Source organism: Sceloporus occidentalis, unplaced genomic scaffold (assembly GCF_023333645.1).
Source record: "Sceloporus occidentalis isolate IW3139 unplaced genomic scaffold, rSceOcc1.0.p SCAF_378, whole genome shotgun sequence".
Classification (NCBI taxonomy): Eukaryota; Metazoa; Chordata; class Lepidosauria; order Squamata; family Phrynosomatidae; genus Sceloporus; species Sceloporus occidentalis.
The window spans coordinates 354,481-380,252 of NW_028317358.1; the positions used below are offsets into that span (position 1 = coordinate 354,481).

Sequence of the window (25,772 nt, forward strand, 5' to 3'; positions counted from 1 at the left end):
ATGAAACTGAAGAAGCAAGTAACTGTATGTGGAGCGGCCATCTTTTGTGTGGCTGTCTTCTCGTTGTATCTCATGCTTGACAAAGTGCAACACGACCCCCCCAGGAGACAGACCGGAGGCAACTTTCCCAGGGTAGGAAGATGTAGTAGATATGAAATAAAACTAAATTTTCTCGACATTGTAGCTTACTTATTGAACCAATGCAGTGACATTATTGCAAGCTGTTATTTTATAATTATTTCTATTTTTGTGTGACTGACTTCTCATATAATCTGTTTTTTATTTCTAAAAAGAAAAAAAATTGTGTACAACGGATGGCCAGCCTCCACCTTTAGGGGGGCACATTGCACTCTATTGAATGAGCTGTCTAAAATTTTGACTTTTGGCTGGTGCACTAAAACCATATTCAGCTGTAAACCATTCAACTACCAGGGTACATAAGCAAATGCTGTTTTCAGTAAAAAATACCCCTTTTTATAATATAAAATTGCGAGCCAGTGCCTGTTTATCTAATGTATCAGTTTGACTTAGTCCATGCATTCTGGTTTTGTCAAACCCCTTGAATGGATGTATTTTAAGAAGTGCTGCATATTATATAAGTAAAAGACAATGGTACTAATTTAAAAAAAAAAAAAGTACAGCTCTTGTAAGCAGATCAAAATAAACCTATGGCAGCCCATTGAGTTCAAAGTAAACTAGCCATACAAATGTGTCCAAATCCCCTTGATACAAACAGAAACTGATAAAAGACAAATGCAACTGATACCCAGGTGCTCTTGTAACAGAGGCACCCGGCAGGATCATGTAACGTGTGTAATGTGAACACATGGTTGTAGTAGGAACACAAAGGATATGAGCTGCCTTTAATATAAAGGCTCCATGTGCGAGGGAGCGGCTGTGTGAGCTCCACTGTAGAGAGAGGGAAAGAGGAGTGGATAAGAGAGTTAGAGGATGAGAAGGAGATGGTAAGGGAGAGTGTGTGTGTGGTGTTAGTGTATGAACAAATGGGCTTATGAGCGCCAGTGTTAGTGTAAGATTGTTAGCGTATGTTGTTGAGTGAGCTTAAGGTTAGTCCTTTGGTAGAGTGTGTGTATGTTATTAGTGTGACTGTGTATAGTGTTAGAGTGGGTTTGTGTGTACTCAGCAATGCAAGTGGTGGTGCTTAGTTCTGGATAGCCAATATTGAGAAATAGCGTGGTTTAGTAGACGGGGAGCCTGATCTCCCTAAATTGTGGTTAGCTCTCTGTTAGACCTGCAACTCTAGGCCAGAATCCACCACTGGGTAGCTTTATATACCTAACCCAATTACCACCTAGCTATATAGGGAGCTGAAAGCAGAAAGAGAGTTGGGGAGGGGGACTTATTTCCCAACTTAAGTGTCTTCACTTAGAACTTTAAAAGTTAGGAAAATAGCATCTATAATTGGTAATTTGATAGAGCTATGACTCTTACCATTATTAGTAACCGTACAAGCGATTCTAAATGGCAGGTTAAGTGTAATGGTAGTCGTAGATCTGATTTGCTGGCATCCGTTCATCTGCTGTACTGCGGAGTGGAAATGCCAAACGCAACGAATAGCTGCGCGCAGCTTTTCCGAGCAGGTCTCCGTGGGGAAAAAAAGTCTAGTCTCCTTGTCTCTTTTCCCATGATACAGTAACTGATGTTTTACAGGTTTTTTTTTTTATCTTCTGCAAAATGTGATACACAATAATGTTCTCTAAGCCGCAGGATCACGGCGTGATTACGCTGTCTGGGTCTTAGATTCTCTTAGCAGTGTGCTCAATCTGTCTGTCTTCTTCCTGTCCTCATCTATGTGACACAGCCCTGTTTTATAGGATTGCATGCTTTTTTAAATAAAAAAGCTCCCGGTAAAATGCATGTAGAAACACACACATGTACACAATGTCTACTGCCTGAGTGGCTGAACCTTGCACATAACCTGTGATGTTAGAAAACAAAGGTGTTAGGTACCGCACTTGCTGTATATTGGTGTGTATAGATATATATGATAATTATATAAAATATTCTACACACACACATAATGATTTTGTTTTTCCAAGCTGATCTTTTAGATTCACAGCAGTCTGTTGTAGTCATTTTAGCGTGTAGGTTGTATTGATTTTATTTTTTATAATCTTTCAATTTTCAGAGGATTCTTTCTAAAGTAATTCTGTAATAATCCACGGACGGACTGATTCAGTGAGTCAAGCTTCCCACAGAGTGTAATTGGAGACGTTTTCCTCCCAAAATCAATAGGCACTACAAAACAATGCGTTCAGCCTGTGGCTTATACAAAAAGTGTGTAGAGCTTTCTTTTATTGAAGTAGAGGAGAAAACAGACAAACAAAGTCCTAGAACCTGCTTATAAGGTTTGGAATTGGAAATATATGTGTCTGTTTAACTCCATACATCCCAAATGTCCTTCTTTTGATGGGATAGTTTCTTTGGGACCCAAATTTCTGTGTCCCTCTTTGTTCCTCTGATCTCCTTCCTTTTTTAAAGCTCTGAATGGTGGGAATGATTGTACCATGGTATTCTACAAACACAAAAAAAGTCACAATAAGAGGGCCCTGTTCTCAAGCTTTACAATCTTGGTGCTTCTGAATACTCCACTTAATTACACAGGTAGCTAGCCATAGTTCAAAAAGAGATAAAGCTACTCATGTCTCTTACCCCCATCTCCTAAAACAAAATTCCATTTGAAATATTGGTGTGTTCTAGAAATAGACTTTTTCTGACACCTTTCCCCTAAAAAAACAAAGCAAAAAAAAAACACTTAGTTGGTTGAATCAGATTAGTATTTAGTCCCAAAATGTACCCCCTAAGACTATGGACTGTCTATAAAGAGCAATGTTGCAACAAGTCTCAATGTGGGAACCAGGGGAATTTAGTTAGTGTCCTAAATCCTCTTTTTTTTTCTCCCTTAATGCAGAGTCAGATCTCGGTGCTGCAGAATCGAATAGAGCAGCTTGAACAGCTCCTAGAGGAGAACCATGAAATCATCAGCCATATCAAGGACTCCGTCCTGGAACTGACGGCTAACGCGGACGGACAGCCTATCCTCCTTCCCTATCACACCGCCAATGGAACCTGGGTCATTCCACCAGACGCCCGGCCCAGCTTCTACTCCATATCTCCACAGGACTGCCAGTTTGCTGTGGCCAGTAAGGGGCAGAAGACAGATTTGCAGGTAAGACTATTTATACCAACCCTTCCTTCAAGGATAACAATGCTGGCATAACGATGGCAAATGGGTTCTTAAAATGTTCAGTTTTGTTATCGTTTTCCTAGGGGATTTATAGCACCTTCTGAACCATGTAATTTTACCATTTTGCAAGTAACTTTCATGAGAAGGGTTGCATCCCTACTGTTCACTGGACAAGCGTATACGCACAGATAGTCCTGGCCATTAGTTTAGAGTAGTTACCTTTTATGAAGCTATATTTTTCCCAGGCAAGTTAAATTATTCATAGGTACCTAGTTTTAAGGCAAACCATGCAATCGTGATTTTAAAAATATTCAAAATAATTTGTAAAAATAAATTGTTGGTAAAAAAATAAATAGAAACTTAAAACCCCCCACCTCTTACAGTGGTTGTACGTACATGTCAATGATGTGAGAGTACGCATAAAAATGTAGGATAGTCGCACGTAGTTATCCTAAATAAACAAAATATAGGTAGAAAATACACTTTTTCACAAGTATAACACTCTTTTGCATCTTTGGTGCACCCAATTTTGAGGGTTAGATCAGTTCAGATAATTTTATGCATGGTTATTATTTATTAGATTATTTTTGTTAACCTAGGTTACCATGGTAACAAGCAGCCATGTTTGGATATCTGCTCCATGGACTAATCCCTGCTTAAAGCATGGGATTTGAATTTTACTTTATATTGAGCCGTAGCGAAGCCCCTGATCGATCTGACTGATCAGCAGCATTCTCTGGTCGATAAAGGAAGACTGCTCATTTTAAATGCACAAGACTACTGCTGAGGAAAGATTCCGTAGCTGCCATTCTAACCCTATTTTGGCATTCGGCGAACACCTTGTATGATATTTTCACAGAATGCAGTTCTATAAAACCATTTTGTTGTGTTCATTGTTCTTTGAAAAACGTCAAAAATTAACAAAAAAAATTACAAACTTATTCCATAGTATGCCTCATTGCATTAAAGGGCATGCTGATAAGCGTCTGTTACGGTCAATGCAGGTTGTGTTATAGCCAACTCTCTGGTGCTTTGTAGATGCTTGATGTTTACACACAGTTGCCTTTTGACAATGTTGATGGAGGAGTCTGGAAACAAGGCTTTGACATCACCTATGATCCGAACGAGTGGGAAGCCGAACCGTTGCAGGTGTTTGTAGTGCCTCACTCCCACAACGACCCAGGTGAGCGATATCAATAACAATTACTTAAGTTCTTCCCCCAACTGTGCTATTGGAATATATCTTCAGCACTTAGTTCCATGGGAAAGACTTGCCAAGCTCCCTCAGACAGATGTTCTCAATGACTTCCATGCTTGGCTTAGAAAGAAAGTGCTCCCATTACTGTTTTAATCGCACAGCCAATGTTGATCTGGGGACCATCTGGCTCCAAAGATATTCACATGTTTTCTAATTTATATGTGCTTACTCAATCAGGGAGCACTTGAATGATAAATATATCTGTGAATTAGAGGCAACTAACGCAAGTGCTTAATGCGTGATATGCAAATTAAAGCAGATTGGGGCTGCTGTTCATTTCGTACTGCTTTATATGAGATCTCTTCCAATTTTAAGCACTGAGATGAATGCATGACTTGGAAGGTTATATTTATATAGTCAGGATGTCATCAGGGAGTCATCGCCTTACACTGTAATCCTGATTTGGATGGTATTAACCCTTTGGATGCCAGGGTTGCCCTACAAAAGGCATTATTTATTTTATTTTTGTGCTAGCAACACAGTGTTGAGCCAAGTGTTGCACAATGTTTGAGTCTGTGACGATTTTTCACTCCTGTTTGTTTAGCTCTGTAAGGGGCTGTTCCTTGTCCCAAGTTTTATTACAGACTGAGACATCCTGACATCCTAATGTGCCAGTTAGAACTCAAATTTAAGAATAAAACATGTTCTGGTTTAACTGGGAAGTTAAACCTTAGCCAAACCTGTTTGATGCCTTGTTTAGCGGAAACTGTAGCTACACGTAGACTAATAATTGCTGTGGATTTGCCAACAGTGAATACCTAAGATGACAGTAATTCTGGGAACTTGCCAACATTCTCATTTTGTCTCTCTAAGAGTGACAGAATAGTAGAAAACGATGTGAGGTGTGTTCACTAAACCAGGAGATTACAGGTGAACATTTCAACCCATAATCTTCCAGTATGAAGGACCATCCCCACCAAGTTCCTCTTACATAGTAAAAATATGAGGATTGCGTGCTAGGGTTGGTCCTTCCAATGCTGACTAAAGTCAATGACAAAGTGTTTAGCTTTCTTGCACATGATTGGTTAGTAAGTATACCTGAACATATACTTGAATGTTTCCAATCTCCAGGTGAATGTCCTGTTTTGACATGTTTTCTATTTGAACCTCATTAAATACATTTAAAGTATGTGATGGCATTACTTTCATATAATGTCTCTGTTCTGTAATGTACATTGTTTGCAATCATTGGTAGTCCTGTTCCAACCCCTATGCCCACAGCACACAGCACAGTCCTCTAGGTATATTCCTTCCTTAAAAACACAGATTGAAATGAACTATTTTATTACTGCTTTTACAGGTTGGATAAAAACATTTGACAAATATTATTACGACCAGACTCAGCACATCCTAAACAACATGGTTGTGAAGCTGCAAGAAGATCCCCGTCGGAGGTTTATCTGGTCGGAGATTTCTTTTTTCTCCAAGTGGTGGGACAACATCAATTCTCAGAAGAGGGCTGCTGTGCGCAGGTATTGAAATGCAATCAGAAATGTTGTAGCAGTCACAAGTATGATACATATATAATCCTGTGCATGCCTCTCATTATGGAGGAAATTCTGTGTTGCACACCATCTTCATCATTTCTTCAAATGTGTCCTTATAAACCTATCAACATGGGCTTCATCCTCTGCTTTTATGTTCTCTCCAAAGTGTCTTGCTTCACCAAGATTATTTTGAAAATGGCCAGCCTCTAGAGTTCCATCTGCGGTGGAATATGACTCCTAGTTGACCGCAGATAGCCTTCTAAAGGTTGCAGATCGCTGTGCTTGATACTTGTGTCTCCTCTGTGTAGGTTAGTGGCAAATGGCCAGCTAGAAATGACAACAGGTGGATGGGTAATGCCCGACGAAGCCAACACTCACTATTTTGCAGTTATTGACCAGATGATAGAAGGTCATCAGTGGCTAAAGACAAATATTGGTAAGGAATCTTGTTTCTAATTCAAGTGTGAGTAACATTGGTTGCCATGGAGCTCCCTTTATTTAACCGAGGACTATGTAAAGTTTAATTCCATAAAATTATGGTTGTCTGCTTTCAAACTAAACATTCATTGAGTGTATATGTAATTATGTTGGTGATTATGCGTGGTTTTACTAGCCAATCTTGCAGGCCCTGCATAATGCATACTGAAATTGGTGAGTCACTGTGACTTACCTACATGCTAAGTTTGTTATAATGGTTTATTTGCTTTTTGGTTTAGTTAAATATGAATGTTATAATTTCCTTATTTTTACAGTCAACATTGTATCTATTTCAATAGGTGTAACCCCGAGGTCAGGCTGGGCAGTAGACCCCTTTGGACACAGCTCCACCATGCCTTATCTTCTGAAACGGTCCAACTTGACAAGCATGCTGATACAAAGAGTGCACTATTCTATCAAGAAACATTTTTCAGCTACGCAGAGTCTGGAGTTTATGTGGCGACAGACATGGGGTATGAAGCTTGAATTTGTCACTATTCCATTATTTGAATGATTATTTAGTATGTGATTCGATGAAAATACTAGCATTAAAATATTAATTAATATGCATTTTTTTACTACTTCTAGATCCGGACTCCAGTACTGATATTTTTTGCCACATGATGCCCTTTTACAGTTATGATGTACCACACACGTGTGGTCCTGATCCCAAGATCTGCTGCCAGTTCGATTTCCGGCGTCTTCCTGGTGGGAGAATAAATTGCCCATGGAAAGTACCACCCAGACCCATCACAGAGGCAAATGTGGCTGAGAGGTCAGTATACAGAGCAGAAAAACACATGTTTATGAACATTAGCCAGTGGCTTGGCTTTTACATCTGTCCCAGACAATGTTCTGCCTCGTCTACCAAAGATACACCTGCTTTTATACAGGGAGTGTACAGTGTATTGTAAAAAAGTATTTGTCCCCTTACTGATTTCTTCTATTTTTGCTTATTTGTCGCATTTAAATGTTTCAGATCAGCCTGCTAATTTTATTATCAGACGTGAGTAAATACAAACGGCTGCTTTTAAATCCATCATTTCATTTATTGAAGGTAAAGAGTTAATCAAAACCTATAGGAAAAGTAATTGCCCCCTAAACCGGACACTTGGTTGTGCAATCAAACATTTGTGATCATTGGCAATACGTTTTTTACATTGTTGTGGGGGAATTTTGCCCACTCTACTTGGAAGAATTGTTTTAATTCAGCCGCATTGGAGGGTTTTTTGAGCTTCAACTGCCACAGCATCTCAATCGGATTCAACTCAGGACTTTTGACTAGGCCACTCCAAAACCTTCATTTTGTTTCTTTTGAACCATTCAGAGATAGACTTGCTTGTGTCCTGCTGCATAAACTAACTTCACCTGAGCTTTAGATCACAGACTGATGGGAGGGCATTCTGCTTCAGGATTTTCTGGTAGAGAGCAGAATTCATGGTTCCATCAATTATGACAAGTCACCCAGGTCCTAAAGCAGCCCGAGGCTTTCACACTACCGCCACTGTGTTTGACTGTTGGTACGATGTCCTTATTGTGGAATCCTGCATTTTTTTTTAGCAAATGTGAGATCAGCCTCTGTGTTGTTGTTTTTTTTGTCAGAAATGGTTTTCGCCTTGCAACTCTCTTATGGATGTCATTTTTGCTCAGTCACTTACTGTGAAGTGGTTAACACTGCCCTTAACTGAGGCAAATGAGGCTGTTCTTCACATGTTACTCTACATTCTTTTGTCACCTCCTGGATGAGTTGTTGTTGCCCTCTTGGAGGAATTTTGGTAGGCCGACCGCTCCTGGGAAGGTTCACCACTGTTGGTTCTCTGGAGTCCCAGAGCCTTAGAAATGGCTCTGTAACCGTTTCCAGACTGCTAGATGTCAATGACTTCAATGACTGTTTCTCATCTGTTCTTGAATTTCTCCAGATTGTGGCATCATGTGCTGCTTTTTGCAACCTTTTAGCCTACTTTATTTTGCAAGACCGCTTCTATTTAATTGATGTTTAGATTCACCAGGGCCTGGCAGTTATGTCTCGATGTGTCTAGTGAAATTGAATCCAATTATCAATTACATTTGGTTATATGGTTGATTGAGTAACTACGGGGTAAATACTTTTTCACATAGGACCAGGTAAGTTTAGATGACTTTTTTTCCTTCTTAACATGAAATCATTTAAGATTGAATTTAGCATTTACTCGGGTTATCTTTTGTCTAATATTTAAATACGTTTGATCTGTAACATTTAAGTGTGGCAAATATGCAAAAATAAAAGAAATCAGGAAGGGGCAAATACTTTCTTCACAGCACTGTTATTGTAGGTTTACTAATTATGATTTTCAGTTTTGAAATCAAGGAAATATATCAATTAATGAACTGTTTGAGAAAAGTATTTTCATGTGGCACACTTTGTGATTCTGGCAATACAAATAATCAACAGCTGTCAAGCTAATCGCATTTCTGCAATCATTAGTGTGGAACAGACAACCATCTTTAGACTAAAATTAATCCTGCATAAAATTAATTGGCTGTATTTTGGGTCTAAAATATACCTAAAGTGTTTCCTGTTCACTGAATTTAGAATATTGCTAAATGTGTTTGGTGTTAAACCAAATGTGGTAGAACATCCGAATACTTAAATGGAATTCATCATAGGTTTCATTTTAAGGTTTCTCTTATAAACACTTGTATTACTGTGTTATACTTTGTTTCTGTGAACTAATTGGGTGCATAGGTCAGATTTTGGCAGATAACATATTCTCAAAATATTAAGGGGTGTTTTATCTGACCCCCTTCGTTGCTGTAATATCGACAAGCGTTATTGAGGCAAGTTGGCAAGATAACAAAATCTGAGTGACTCGCGTTGATATTTGTATTTTCTTATTTCCATACAAAAAGAACTCCCACACTTTGCAGTCCACATGGACCTGTACAAGCGTCTGCATCCTCTTGCAAAGCTATGCTTTACTTTTCTACAACAGGGCAAACCTTCTATTGGATCAGTATAGGAAGAAGTCCAAGTTGTTCCGAAGTAAGGTGGTCCTTGTTCCCTTAGGAGATGATTTCCGTTATGACAAAATTCAAGAGTGGGATTCCCAGTTCTTAAATTACCAAAGGCTCTTTGATTACATGAACTCGCACTCAGAGCTCCATGTGAAGGTAAGCATCAAACACAACCACCACATTCTCATTAGCCATTATTGTTCACTTTAGTAATGAGAGTATGAAATGTGGGTGTTTACAGAAAATACGTAGATTCCGTAGAAGATATTTGTACTCACTATGGTACTTATATAAATGGATGTATGCTATTTGATCCCATTTCTGTTCTGCATCAGAAAAACATCTTCCCTCTTATTCATATTACCGTATTTGCTCGATTATAAGACGACCCCCCCCCAAATCTAAATATTAATTTAGGAAAAAAATAAAAAGCCTGAATATAAGACTTCCCTATAGGAAAAAAAAAGTTTTACTAGTAAATATTAATTCATGTAAACAATATTTTCATATTTAATAAAAGCTATGATTGAGAAAAATATATATTTTTTTATTTCCTTTTATTTGCCAACCTGCCCCCCCAGTTATGCACATCTGCCCCAGGGTTGCCACTCTGCCCCCAGAAATAACTTATACCCCCTATTTGCCACTCTGCCCCATGATGTGCCTTTTAATCCCCTATATGCCAATCATCCTGTAGGTCCCCACTGTAACGTCCTGGTTTACGTATTTGGTGACATGCCATCTACAGGTCCTTATCATTCAACTGACTTTAAGGTGACCTGTAAGCTATTGTGAAATATGAAAAGAAAAGGGTTTTCTTAATTTTGCACTTCTTCTCTGCAAATAACATACATTTATCAACTATGGACACCATTCTTTGTAAACAGGCTCAGTTTGGCACGCTCTCGGATTACTTTGACGCGCTGTACAAGTCCATGGGTGTTATTCCAGGAGGGAGACCTCCCGAGATTCCTGTGCTCCGCGGAGATTTTTTCTCCTATGCTGACAGGGAGGATCACTATTGGACAGGATATTATACATCCAGACCCTTTTACAAGAGCATGGACAGAGTGCTAGAGTCCCATCTCAGGTAAGGAGCTACCTTTTAATCCTTCAGGGAAAATAATAAACTGTGACCGATCTCCTAAGGTTTATTCACTTAAAATGTCAGCGTGCACTTTTCAAGAACACCTGCCACTTAAGTGACCAAAACTAGTAGGAAAAGGAGTTATTGCCATTTAACAAAATATGCACTGTAAAAAATAAATGTAAAAACTGACCAAACCCTGACATTTACTGGGGCATAAAATCCAATTTTTTTTTTACATTAGTACATTTTGAGAGTAGGTACTTTAATTCTCAGACAAGGGATTGTTAATCCATGCATACAAAGTGATTACATGTTAATGTCTATACCTGACAGTGGTATCTGGTAATAATAGACTGGAACTGTAGCCAGACAGGCTGTAGAATATTCTCTAATTGGAAATAGCTCTTTGGCAGAGTGGAAGTAATAAAAAGGCAATTTTAAATAGAGATTTGAGTTGTGTTGGCAAAGGCTAAAGAAGAAAGTGAATATGTTTCTATAGAGGCATGGTACAGACGTAAGATCGTTTTGAGCAGAGCCCTCCTCACCTGTCAAAGTCAAATTCTTATGTTATATACTACTTTTTACGTCCTGTCTACCCATTGTACAGCGCTACGGAATTTGATGGCGCTATATAAAACAATAAATAATAATAATGAAAATACTATGGCTAATTGGAAGCTAGAGAAAATTAAGGTTAGATAGGAGCAGGTACAATTATCAGATTATCTAGGATCTAACTGCTCTCGGAACAAAGTATGCATGAAACCACGCAGTGGGCTACTCATCAAAAGCCATTGTCCCACAAAAAAAAAAAAAAAAAACCTCATTAAGAAAGGTGCTAAAAGTTAGCAGTGAGTACATCCAAGATTTTTTTGCCAATTGAATATATCTGTAGCGCTTGGGGTATTCCTAAGGGTACCGTAATTCTCCTGGAGTCTCCATGTAAAGCACTGCTTCCCCGGTACCCAGTGTCAGTTTAGTTATTAAACTATAAATAGTATTAACGTATATGGAGTTACCTTTTTTCTTCTTTCAGAGGAGCGGAGATCCTGTACAGCTTGGCTATAAGTCATGCCAGGAGAGCAGGAGTGGACAGCAAATACCCTCTCTCTGACTATGCTTTGCTAACAGATGCCAGGCGCAACCTGGGGTTATTCCAGCATCATGATGCCATCACAGGCACCGCAAAAGAAGCTGTAGTGGTAGACTATGGTGTACGGTAGGTGTCCGATAAGATGTGTACAATATAAAAAAAAAAAGTTTGTTTCCTATAAAAAGAATCTTTTTCAGAAGATCAACATTTTTTGTTGTTTAGATTTTTTTGTGTATTCTTTGTCAATTACTTAGAACTGATTCAGTCTCCCAACACTAAGCAGAATATACTTGCCCTCCTCTTTCCCATTACATTCCCTTTGTCTGTTTTTGAATCTTGATTTTGTGCCACAAATACTATCATAAGATTTATAAAATGGTTCTAGTTCTTGCATAATTTTTTTCTTTTCATGAATCTTCATATTAGCCATTTGCGTGTGGTCTAGCTGTATGATATTGGCCTAATTTACTAGACAAGCATCCTTTTCTTAGTAAGCAGTAGAATGCCTCAGTCTTAATTACTCACCCTGACCATTTGACTAATTAAAGTCTACGGAAGGAAGGATGTCATTGTACAAACAAGTTCCAATTAGCAATAGCCGTAAAGCGGCACGTCACTGTGATGTCTGAGCAGGGAAAGTCACCAAAAAATATCACGACTTGTATCAATGGCAGCTTTCAGGTCTGCAGATAAGAGAAGGTTATTGGAGAGAGGAAAAAAAAAACACTATTTTATGCTCAAGGAGAAACAGGACATCTTTAAAACTGCTTAATAATTTAAAAGAAAAAGCACCACTTATAATTACATTTTCATGCTTTGTTGACTTGCTGTGAAGTTTTAGAGACAGAAGGTGAAATACATAATTCTGTGTGTGTTATAAATCATGGTTACAGCGCTTCCAACTCCAAAAGAAGCAACGCTTGATTTAGGAGCTTGAAATCGGTTCCTTGTTCTTATCTCCGTGGTAATTTATCTGCTCCCGGTTGTGACTCTTGTTACCTTGTCTGGCTGCCTCTGTTCATGTCAGGAATCTGCATGTCATTCTGTCACACTTAGGTTGCTCCACTCGCTGATGAACTTGAAACGCATCCTAATTAATGCAGCCCACTACCTCGTCCTGGCAGACAAGGACAAGTATCACTACGATCACTCTGTGCCGTTCTTCAGCACGGTAATTGTGTTACGGACATAACGGTTTACTTCTACTGGGTGCATTTAATATGCAATATACCCGTGTTTACTTTCATGTGAAGGCACTGCCTTGTCTTCTGATTCACTTGATTGATTTAGAGAGCTGGAAAGTCATCACAATTACAAGGTCCTGGGATGTAAAATAAAAAGGCAGAGGCAGGAATGGAAAAGAAAACATTATCTCCTTGCAATCCCATATGAAAATCTGCTCCCGATGTCGGCAGTGCCACTTCTTTGTCTCCTTCTGGAGTAATCTGGCTAGATTGGCCCCTATCACGGTTGGAACCATGATTCATTGGCCCCTAGAGACAGGAATTTAAATTATTTTGCTTCTATCAATTTAATTTGCCGTCAGTAGAAGTATTGTCCTCTTTTGTCCAAACTCGTTTGTTCATAGGTTCAAAAATAGTGTTCATAAACAAAATTATTGTAATCTTAGATTATCCCAAAATTAACGGTTTATACTGGAGATGTTAATGATATGTGTGCTAAGGGACTAATGCCAATTTATCCAGATGCCCAAGGCCTCTACACATTCATCCAGAATGCCAATGTTTTATTTGTTGTGTGAGAATAAGAGTAAAGATAAGGTACTTGGAAGAAATAATTATATATTATTATTACAATATATATAGAAGGCTAGCTTTGCACTGTAATTAATCTTTGGTTCAATTGCAGGATGACAGTCGCTTAACCCAGGAAACATTGCCAGAGAAAACAGTTATTAAGCTGGGTACCTCTCCAAGGTAAGGTAGATTTCCATGTCTCTGATACAGCTCTACGTTGTCTTAGAGTGTGTGTGTGTATATGTATATATATATATGTATGTATGTATGTATGTATGTGTATATATATATATATATATATATAATATATATTAGGGCTGAAACAACTAATCGATAAAATCGATAATGAAAATCGTTGTCAATGATTTTCATTATCGATTAGTCAAAGATTTTTATCGATTATAAAAAGAGGTTTTTTTCAGAGAAAATGCTCTGAAAAACTCCTCTCCTTATATAATCCGACCTCAAACAGAGATCTGATTATAACACTAGAATCCAGATCCCCTGCAACGCTGCAGGGGACCTGGATTCCCCTCACTGTCGGCCGGTCTCACTTCCGTCTCTCTCCCCCTCCCATACACCCCTCTGACTCCTCCCCCCTCCCATACACCCCTCTGACTCCTCCCCCTCCCATACACCCCTCTGACTCCTCCCCCCTCCCATACGGCACTCAGCCTCTCTACCCGGCTCCCTGGTGTCTTGTGAACCTCCGTTGCTGACAGGAGGCAGAGTGGAGTATGGGAGGGGGGGGGGGGAGGCAGAGTGGAGTATGGGGGGGGGGGAGGCAGAGTGGAGTATGGGAGGGGGGAGGAGGCAGAGTGGAGTATGGGAGGGGGGAGGAGCCAGAGTGGTGTATGGGTGAGTTATAGTGGTGTATATTATATTATTATGAATTTCAGGGCATATAGGGGGTATAAGGCATATCGATATTAGGCATATCAGGGGGGCATAAAACATATCTGGGGGTAAAAGGTATATCAGGGGGCTCAGTTGCATATCACTGGCATATAAGGAGTATAAGGCATATCAGGGGCACAGTGGCATATCAGGGGGCACAGTGGAATCTCTGGCATATAAGAGGTATAAGGCATATATGGGGGCAGAGTGGCAGACTGGGGGTCAGATGTGCATAACCGGGGGCAGTTTGGTAAATAAAAAAAATTTAAACAAGGCTTTTTTCTCATAGTTTTTATTAAATATGAAAAATAGTTAACATATGAATTAATATTTACTAATAACTTTGTATTAAAACCTAGTTTGAGAAACACTGTGTTTGGGTTCTTGTAGCTTTTATTATTATGTCAGTAAAATAAGAAGGTGAATAGAGAGAGGCCATTGCAATAAAGAGATGAAAGTGTAAATTGTACGTTTTTTATTACATTATTTTAAATTGAAAATAAATTGAATTTTTTTAATCGATTAATCGGCCAACTAATCGATTATTAAAATAATCGTTAGTTGCAGCCCTAATATATATATATTAATGCATGGACATAGCAGAACTTCCTGTGGTCATAATGGCATAAGTGGCTGAAGAGAAGATGAAGGTTGATATTAATACATTGTACAGTGGTATCTTTTATAATGTATTAAATTGAATATTTATGTCTGGCATTCATGCCATCCAAGGGATTAAGGCTCCTTCCTGACTGCAAGGTCTGATTGCCTGTGTTGTAGGTACATCGTGGTGTTTAACCCTGTGGAACAAAATCGCCAGTGTGTGGTCTCCCTCCTGGTCAATACACCCCACGTCCGCGTTCTCACGGAGGAAGGACAGCCCGTGGCGATCCAGCTCAATCCCGTATGGCAGTCGGCTATTGAAATGAACCCTGATGTATACCAGGCAAGAAGAGACTTTCTTTAATAAATTGATTGTTAATTCTGTTCTGAGCTTGCACAAGGTTATCTCCTATAAAAGACCATTATTAGACCTTTTGGCTATCACAACTAATGAGTCACTGCAATAGACGCTTTGAATAATATTAATAATAATAACAAGGTTAATATCTGAAAATTCCCTGGGGTAAACCATTTATAATGCCCCCAGGCATGGATCACACAGTTTTGTGTTGTCCTACTGGAGTATTCTGGACTAATTTTAACATATGCTGTACTAAGTTTTCCTGAATTCTAGATTCCCAGACCTGTGTTTTCAGCAACATTTTCATTGCTTGTGAAACTTGCTTGTGAAACTTACTAGGGGTCTTTTTGGAGTTTGTCCTCATAGCTATTTTTTATGTATTCGCTTAGAAGTAGTAAATTATAAATTATCATCCTCCTTCCAGGTATCTTTCACAGCCAGGTTGCCTTCTCTTGGACTGAGTATCTTCCAGCTTTACATGTCTTTTGACACACACACTACTCTCAAATCCAACATGCGTGTCTATCTGCATGGGAGGGACCTGACCATTAAGAAACAAGATGTCTTTCCTGTAAAGATTTTAGAATCCAGCACAGATGATTTTTACCTTGAGAATCAATACATGCGGGTCTGGTTCTCTGGTGTCACGGGTCTCTTGAAGGTAAGCCAAGTGTACCATTTCACATAAGGCCATTTTACCTATTCTTCCACCCATCTCAAATGTTCCACCAAGCCCCTTGCTTAGGTTCTAGCTACAAGACCATTTTTTTTTTATGTCTTTAGGTCTTTGTGTCTTATGTGTTTTTTCTTTCCGGCAGTGATTTGAAATAGCATACAATATTTGATATACTATACATGCTTAATTTTGAACATAAAGGTCTGTGTCCAAAAAAAAGAAGTGAATTTTGTATGTGAGATTTCGATATTCTACATGTCCCCTCTTCAATCAGCTCCTGACACCCTTTCCCCCCTATTCCAATTGTAATACTCTTTAGATGTTGGTCCAAAGTAATCTTCAGCAGCAAAAACCTATCTCTGTGTTTCAAAAGACTCCTCTCACTTGACTTTAATGTTAATTAACACTTAATTTACCCTTTAATAAATTATATTGAACCCCCGTAAAATATGTAGCACATGTTTATTATAATTATCCTTTATTTTTTAAGCACTAACTTATTATGCAGCGCTGTACAGTATGCTGATGGGGTGGTTAACTAAATAAAAACTAATAAACATTTACACATACAGATACAACAGGAGTTGAGTTGATGTACTCATCTTATGATTGGCTGTTTTTATACAGGGTATTAAACGAACTGGTGAGGAAGAGCATAAAGTTAATATGGAATTACTGATCTATGGAACGCGGACCTCGAAGGACAAAAGCGGAGCCTATCTGTTCCTGCCTGATGGAGAAGCCAAGGTACAGCTACCTACACTAATCACTATGATGTCTGCCTTAGAAAGAAAGAACCTTCTAGTTGTTTCTAGTTTCAGCCCGGTTTCAGTGGCATGGTATGGCGGAAATTCACTGAGCTCTTAGCAACTCCGTATACAGGTTATCTTTGTCACCCACAACACGTGATGCGAGGACGTGGTGCTAAGGCTGTTCTTACCATGACTCCACACGTGGATAGAGGTTAGGGTCAACGAGCTGCAAACCTCCTGGTCTTACGTTAGGTGTTTAGTTTTTCTTTTCTTTTTAAGATTTTTCATCCATATGGGATGGCTGTGGGCATGTTTAAGATGATTCCGGGGGTAAAACAACACGCTTGCTTTGATAGCTGAAAAGGAAAAATATTATCAAGGTTGGCTAGGTTTGGGGATGTTGTGTTTGTGGTTTTCGAGGCGTCCCTAGAATTGTCCTCTGGAGTCAAGATTTGGGTGATTTAGCACCTCTCTATCAAATAATTTAAGTGGAACTATTTTTCTGTTGCAGCTTTATACTCCTAAAGATCCCCCTGTGGTTCGAGTCACAGAAGGCCCATTTTTTTCTGAGGTCACCTGCTACAATCAACACGTGCAGCAGACCATGAGACTGTATAATTTACCAGGTGGGCTCTTGTCCTGTAAGCATGTTAAATTGCTCAACTACATGTGTATGCATGTACTTTAAACTTTACCACTTCTATTGTGTAAATGGATATAGTATTTTCCTTCTCGTGTTGTATATCACTTGGCCATCGTTCATTGTCTTTGGTTGGTTGGATTACTCGTTATGTTCATTTCGTCAGTTTTCACTAATTCTGTGCTTTCATGGCAGGAACTGATGGGATGTCATTAGACATCAGCTCTATGATTGACATCCGTGATCACGTCAATAAAGAGATAGCCATGCGCCTCAGCACAGACATACAGAGCGGAGCCACGTTCTTCACAGACCTCAACGGCTTTCAGGTTCATTCATAGTATAACCACTATTCAGCATTCACTGTGTTCCAGATAATGCTTAAAGGGTAGCATTATACAGAGGTTTTAACAGAAGCCATATTTCTATAAAACATCTGTCTTCAGTAACAGTAATGACAAAATCTTCAGAATTTACATAAAAAGTAAAGAGTGGCTGGCACACGTTTGCAATACAGTTTCATAAATCCATTTGTTTCTATGTAGCGGGTTTGCTCACATTGACATTGAGTGATAATAAAATGTTAAATGTAAATGTGATAATCAAATAAGTGCAAGATAATGAGAACAAAAACCTAAAAAGTGTGTTTAAATGTTTATATTTATGTTTGGATATGTTTTAAAATTACTGTTTTAAAACTCATGCACCATTTTTATTCTTATTGAGCTGACTGGACAGTCAAATATTGCATGCATATCTATCATAATATGTATCGTATGCCATTTAAATTAGTGTTTTACAGAAAAAACAGAAGCCTTTTACATGCGCCTGACATCCCGCTTCATTTATGGACGTTTATTCAAGATCGCTTACAATGATAATTGTCTTAAATCAGGGTTCTCCAGACTTTGGGTTGTGTTATCAACACATCTCTTGTCACACAATTCAGTATATTTTGTTACCGTCTCTCGTTGTTTGTCATCTTATGCAGATTCAGGCCAGGAAATTTTTCAAAAAGTTGCCACTTCAAGCAAATTTTTACCCAATGCCGGTGATGGCCTATATTCAGGATGAACAATCTAGACTAACCTTACACACTGCCCAGGCACTGGGAGTATCCAGCCTTAAGAGTGGTGAGTGACCGAGGTATTGTTTATTGATTTATATAGCGCCACCAAATTCCGCTGTTACATTTAGAATAGTTATCTCACATCATGTGAGTTACTACTTTTGATAAACGAAAAAAATATTAATGGGATAATGGTCACTATTCCATCCTGTAAACACATCCATTAGTGGAGAAATCTTGTCTTTTTTTCTTTGGCGAGTAGGTCAGCTGGAGGTCATCCTCGACCGCCGCCTAATGCAGGATGATAATCGTGGACTTGGCCAAGGACTGAAGGACAACAAACGCATCTCTAATCGATTCAGAATCCTTTTGGAAAAGAGATCGTCCGGGAACAAGGTATATTCTGATCTGTCTGTCGCCAGGAGTAGTGGCTCCTGTGGATGATTTTTAAAACCAGCTTAGAATAGTGAACCTAAAAGCTGTAGCCCAAACCTCTTGGGAGATGATGTTAGTAATAGCTCCTTCAGTATTGAACGTCTGCAACAATCACTGACTTCCCGGCATGAAGAGCAATTGTCTTTGCAAACACAACCTGTGATGATTTTGCTGCATGAACTGTAGAAACAAAAATGCCTCAGTCAGCCATTTGGTTGCTTCTTGTAGATCATTGTACAAAAACATTATGCGGTTTTATATTACTAAACTAATCATCTCCATGTCGAGACTCTAAATGCATTCAGTTTTGTGTTGCAAATAAGTCAGAACACTTCTCTTCACCTAAGCCATAACTGCTCCTGGTGGCCATGGTTGCAGACAGTCTCATATAGACCATTCCTTCCCAGCTCTTGCTAATGTGTCCCTATTATGCTTGTGTGTTTAGGATGTTGTCAAGTTCCATACTGTTGTTTTTAATTATACAGCCACTCGTGTACCACTCTTTTCCTCATGCCAATCCTCTTCATCTTCCCCTCAGTGTAAATCTCTTAGTTGGTTGATGAGTGAATCTCGACTAATTTTACATATCACCTTTCACCCTCTATTTACTACTGTTCCGTTTCGTTATACCGCCTCATGCAACACTAGCCTTGTACCCAGTTCTCCAGCTTCCTAAGTAAACTGGTTTCCAGGCTTAGAGAACTGGCATTTTCCATCTTCAGGGGAAACAACCAAAAGGTAACTTCTTCGAGGGCATAGCCTAGACTCGCTTGGTAGATATGTGTCCTGTAACTAGTAGCTTTCTAGATGCTTTGGATCGGGTTGATATCTGACTTTACTAGCTTGAATTGTAACGCGTCCAACACCGTGTTACAGGAAATGCAACGTGCTATTACTGTATGATCCTGAATCTTATGCAGGTTAATACAATTTGCCATATGTTTAAAGCATATTCAGTGACATAGAAACTACTACACTACTATGACATACTCCACTTACTGATCTTATAACCAAAATGTTAGGATCGATGAAGACTTCTATAGTGACCAGCAAGCATTGCCGACATGTGGACTTTAGTGTTCCATGTGACTGACCGATAAATGCTGCCACGTGCTGTGAGTGTAAAAGTGTGGTGCGAGGCTCCACGTATATCATTTATCAGACACTGGCTTTATAGAGCTGATTTTAGTCCCCAGTCTGGCCCTGCTTAACTAGCGTTCAAATGCAACTTCAGTGGTGTTCAGACTTGGGTGGCTGGCTGAGAATCCTATGGTTCAACAAGATTCCAAGTACAGTAGGGGGCAAATATTGCAATATTCTAGATCGAATACGTGTACCACTGATGCTACGCGTGCTGTCGGACATAGTTTAATTTGTAGAATATATGTTGTAAATGCCCCTCTTCCCGCTTGCCTTCCATCCTAATATCCAGTATGGTTCATTTTCAACTTCATATTGTGAGATCAACTGCAGTATTTGTTTAAAACTGCTAAGTGCTTTTAATACAAAGCCAAATAAACAAAAGTCTCTATTAGTCCTATTCAGGAAATAAGGGAGTAGCTCTGCGACATTTACTAGAACAAGTGAAGTACGAACCCTGAAAAGTTAAAACGTTTTATTACTCGTTCTCAAACCCCTACAGAGTTTAATTCTACCATTAGTATTAACCCTAAATGAGCCTACATAAAACTATCTGCATACATTATATAGCTCCCTAAAAAAAATGCTACAGACTAAAGTATGGTCCCTACTTTCCCTGTAAACTGGTAACCAAGTCCCGTCCAAATATTTTCTTATATCTATTAAAGATAGAGCTATCCCTCCCAATCTCTCTGCTGTCAAAGCTATCCCAGTACCTCTACACTCAACCTGTATATGTGAAACCTACCTGCATTTGCTCTACCACTCCTGTCCTATTCCTATCATTCTCAACCAGCAAACTCAATCAACATGCGCAACCTAACCAATCTTATTCCTATCATCTCCAACCATAAACTCCCTCCCGTCTTTAACTGTGCCCTATGGAATGCCCGCTCGGTATGCAACAAACTCGCTTGTATACATGACCTTTTTCTGTCTCATGCTTTTAACCTCCTAGCTCTTACTGAAACCTGGATCCCCTCCCAAGACACTACTGCTTCTGCTGCACTCTCCTTCGGAGGACTACACTTCAGCCACACTCCTAGGCCTGATGGCAGAAAGGGTGGTGGTGTAGGCATCCTTCTCTCACCTCACTGCACCTTCCAGAATATACCAAGCCCTCCCTCCCTCTCATTCGGTTCCTTTGAAGCTCACACAATCCGTCTTTTCTCTCCACTCTCTCTTCAAATTGCTGTCATATATCGCCCTCCAGGCCCTACCTCGCAGTTCTTTGACCACCTTTCTGCCTGGCTCCCTTTCTTCCTCTCTCCTAATATCCCCTGTCTTATTCTGGGTGACTTTAACATCCCTTTAGATATATCTAACAACTCTGCAAGCTCCAAACTCCTCTCCCTGACATCTTCCTCTGGTCTCTCTCAATGGACTAATTCCCCTACGCACACCGAGGGACACTCACTCGATCTGGTTTTCTCCAGATCATGCTCCCTTTCAGATTTCTCCATTTACCCCTTCCCTCTGTCTGACCACCACCTCCTATCTTTTTCTCCAGTGCTAACCCCTAACAAGACATACTTACAACGCTCACCTCATACTTGTAGGCCATTACCAGAAAATACCATTACCCAACTGTCAGCCTCACTCGAACCTCTCTTACCTTCCATGTTAACCCTTTCCTGCCCAGACACAGCAGCCTCTTTTTACAACAACACACTTGCTTCATCCCTCGACACCATAGCTCCAATTACTACAAGTTACCCCCGACAATTTAAACGCCAACCATGGCATACCAAAACCACACGGTATCTTCAGAAGTGCTGCCGCACAGCTGAGCGCTACTTCAGAAAATCAAAATCCAGCGAAGACTTTACTCATTATAAATTCATGCTTCACACCTACAACTCTGCCCTCTCTCTCGCCAAACAGCTCTACTTCTCCACTCTCATATCCTCTCTTTCTTCCAACCCACGACGCCTTTTTTCTACTTTCAACTCCCTTCTCTGTCCCTCCACACCCACACCACAAACCTCTCTCACTGCCCAAGATCTTGCTACCTACTTCAAAGAGAAGATCGAGACTATTAGAAAAGACCTCTCTTCCTTACAACTCCCTCCTACACCACTCACCACCACCCTCTCTACTCCTACTATACTAACTGCCTTTTCCCCTACAACCAAAGAAGAGATAGCCACTCTTCTTTCTTCCTCTCACCCAACAACCTGTCCCCTTGACCCCATCCCTTCACACCTCACAAAGTCTCTATGTCCATCCCTTGGTCCATCACTTACCCACCTATTCAATCTTTCTCTATCATCTGGATCTGTACCATCTGCCTTCAAGCATGCGCTAATCACACCAATTCTAAAGAATCCTTCCTCAGACCCCGTCTGTTTGACTAACTACCGCCCTATCTCTCTGCTTCCTTTTACCTCTAAGCTGCTTGAACGGATTGTGTACAATCGCCTCACTAACTTCCTCTCCTCTAATTCCCTCCTTGACCCTCTACAGTCTGGTTTCAAACCTCTTCACTCTACTGAAACAGCTCTAACAAAAGTCTCCAATGACTTGCTCTCTGCCAAAGCTAAAGGTCACTACTCTATTCTAATTCTACTGGATCTCTCTGCTGCTTTCGATACTGTTGATCACCACCTTCTTCTTGACTCACTTGCTTCTATGGGCATTCGAGATACAGCTCTCTCCTGGATCTCCTCATATTTGTCTAACCGTTCCTTCTCTGTCAACTTCTCAGGCAACACATCTTCGCCCCTTCCACTTTCGGTTGGTGTCCCCCAAGGTTCAGTCCTTGGCCCTCTGCTGTTCTCTCTTTATACTTCCTCTCTTGGCAAACTAATCAACTCATTTGGCCTCCAGTATCATCTATATGCAGATGATACCCAAATCTACCTGTCTTCTCCTGATCTCTCTCCATCTCTCATGTCCCGGATCACCAGCTGCTTGTCTACTATTTCTTCATGGATGTCACAACACTACCTGAAACTTAATCTTTCTAAAACGGAACTCATTATCTTCCCTCCCTCCATCTCCACTCCACTACCTGAATTCTCTATCACCATTAACAACACAACAATCTCTCCTACTAACCAGGCCCGATGCCTTGGGGTCATCCTTGACTCAAACCTCTCCTTCATCCCTCACATTCAGTCCCTCGCCAGATCCTGCCGCCTGCACCTAAAAAACATCTCTCGTATCCGCCCATTCCTCACCCAAGAATCCACAAAAACTCTGGTTCATTCACTTATCATTTCCCGTCTTGACTACTGCAACACTCTTCTGGTTGGCATTCCACTGTCTCGACTCTCTCCACTACAGTCTATCCTTAATGCCGCTGCTAGGCTCATCTTCCTTGCACGTCGCTCCTCTTCTGCTTCCCCCCTCTGTGAAACCCTCCACTGGCTTCCGATTACCTTTAGAATTAAATTTAAGATCCTGGTACTGACATATAAGGCCATCCACAATACCGCTCCTCCGTACATTTCTGACCTCATTAGCAAATACTCTCCTACTCGATCCCTACGTTCCTCCCATGGGCTAAGGCTCTCCTCCTCACTCATCACCTCTTCCTTTTCCCGTCTACAAGATTTCACTCGAGCTGCCCCATATCTCTGGAATCTGCTCCCAAGGAACCTTCAGAATTCACCCTCCCTCCCGACATTCAAGAAACATCTAAAAACCCACTTCTTCAGAGAAGCATACCATCTTAGCTGCTAGAACATCCTTGTCATTGATACCCCCACAATACCTCTCACCCTTTCTCTATGCCTTATGTTTATCACCCCATTTTCCCTCTAGATTGTAAGCTTGCGAGCAGGGCTCTCTCCACCAAATGTATCGGTTTGTCTTAGTCTGTCAATTCTTGTCTTGTCATATCCCTTGAATTTATGTATTGTATTAAGCGCTGCGTAAACTGTTGGCGCTATATAAATAAAAGATAATAATAATAATAAAGATAGGAGAATGTGTCCTTACAAAGGGTACTCGCAGCACAGGACCAACTATGCCCAAGATTTCCTATTCTTCCTAGGGTTCCTATTGTACTAGCTCTACATCTTAATATAATCCCAAAACACACACACTGCTATGTTCTAAGCATTTTTCTATGCTTTTAGGTACAGGGGACACAGACTGTCAGTTTCCCCTCTATCCTGAGCCACATGACATCCATGCACTTGAACCATGAGCTCCTCGTGATGCCGGTAACCAACGATAAAGGCTCTGCCCCAGCACTGAAGTCTTTTCTGCCTCTGTCTGCCACCCTCCCCTGCGATTTCCACATTCTCAACCTGAGAACGCTACAAGCAGAGGTGAGACCTGACCAGACTGTCATGTTGGTGTTCCCATTAACGTGATCTTCTGTATTTATCTGTTTATTGCTGACCTATAATAGAGGCTGTGTAGAGGCTGCGGAGCTGGATGTAATGTACATGCTTGTGGGCTCAGTCCATTTAAGTGGTTTAAGAATTGAACAAAGCCACTGTCCATCTGGTATGGTCTGCAAGCTTTCCATTGACGTAGATTAGCAGGAGTGAAGCAGGGGCTTAAAACAAAAGCAGAGTGTGTATGTAGGGGCAGCTTAAAACAATCAAGCACACTGTTGTTTTATTAAATGTGTCTTGTGTTGAGGCGATCTCTTTAGCTGATCAAACAGTGGGTTAATAATTTCACTTGAGTCAGTGCTGTGTAGATAGACACTATAATATTTGCAAATGGAACAATTGTGTGTATTTGTGCTTTTGCTATCTCAAAGGATGATGGAATACCTTCCCCGGACATGGCACTCATTTTACACCGCAAGGGCTTTGACTGTGGCCTTGAAGCAAAAAATCTTGGGTTCAACTGCACCACAAGCCAAGGAAAGGTAGGCATATGATGTAACATAGAAACATGATATAGAATTGGAAGGTAGATTAAAAAAACAAACAAAAAACATTCAACCCATCTGGTCTGTCCATTTTTCCCTGATGTAAAGATTCAGACATTAATCAGTCATTGGTCTTGTCTTAGATTCAGGATAGCTTTTTGTCTATCCCATACATGTTTAAATCCCCTTATTGTTTTAGCCTTTACCACTTCTGCTGGTAGGATATTCCATTTATCTACCCTCTAAGTAAAGTAGAACATTTTTACATTACATCAGGTTATGACCTTTTTGTTTTAACATTTCTCCTCCTTTCAAATACACTTCCCTTCTGTACTTTTTGATCTCCTTTTAAGTATTTAGATGTTTATCATATCTCCCCTTTCATTTACTCAACGCTATCCATATTGAGATCCTCTAGTCTTAATTTTTATCCTGAAAACATTTACCATTTTAGTAGCACTCTTCAAAAAAGACAACGTGTGTTCTTCAGCATTGTTTATAGTAACCTATTTCTTATATTTTAATGATGCTTCACCAGAATTTATTGTTAAATAATAAAAATGGCAATAATGGTTTCTGATGCTTTTCCCTTTTCAGTTGCCTCTTGGAGGTCTCTTCCATGGACTCGAAGTTGGGCTAATGCAGCCAACCTCTCTGACTTTGATGTATTCTCTAGCTTCGCTTTCAAATAGTAGCAACCCAGTTGTTAACATGGAACCTATGGAGATTTCCACTTATCGTCTGCGTTTCAGCTAACCCCAGGAAATTAAGGGATGAGAAGGTCCCATAGCACAGCTGTTCTATACAGAAAAGTGGATGCTTCTGATGAAGTCAAAATGCTTTGACCTATAGTCGGGAACATCCTCCGCACTGGAACAAAAAAGTCCAAAGAGGCAACAGCCCAGCAGCTCTATCCTCTGTCTACAACCCCTATCCTAAGTAAAGGGGCAACGAGTTTCAGGTCCCCTTGGCACTGAACGGGTTAAACACATAGCTGA

The 25,772-nt window shown here is 40.1% G+C and overlaps 1 protein-coding gene across 1 annotated transcript; it reads left to right on the forward strand.

The window, feature by feature from the left end:
* On the forward strand, window positions 1–25,530 carry LOC149273402 (alpha-mannosidase 2x-like). The gene is made up of 22 exons (XM_089506371.1): window positions 1–132; window positions 2,933–3,190; window positions 4,247–4,391; window positions 5,767–5,938; window positions 6,262–6,389; window positions 6,730–6,903; window positions 7,019–7,205; window positions 9,403–9,580; window positions 10,312–10,514; window positions 11,551–11,733; window positions 12,664–12,778; window positions 13,477–13,544; window positions 15,042–15,207; window positions 15,650–15,886; window positions 16,529–16,648; window positions 17,165–17,279; window positions 17,489–17,622; window positions 18,285–18,426; window positions 18,625–18,758; window positions 24,023–24,217; window positions 24,661–24,771; window positions 25,372–25,530. The coding sequence occupies exons 1-22, from the start codon at window positions 1–3 to the stop codon at window positions 25,528–25,530; spliced, it is 3,456 nt and encodes a 1,151-aa protein (XP_089362497.1).
* Window positions 25,531–25,772: the final 242 nt, after the last annotated feature.

Bases quoted from the DNA above. Each gene is read 5' to 3' on its own strand.
- LOC149273402 (XM_089506371.1), top strand. From the start codon at position 1: ATGAAACTGAAGAAGCAAGTAACTGTATGTGGAGCGGCCATCTTTTGT. The intron at 18,427-18,624 runs GTGAGTGACCGA...TTTGGCGAGTAG, and splicing joins AGTATCCAGCCTTAAGAGTG to GTCAGCTGGAGGTCATCCTC. The intron at 24,218-24,660 runs GTGAGACCTGAC...GCTATCTCAAAG, and splicing joins TGAGAACGCTACAAGCAGAG to GATGATGGAATACCTTCCCC.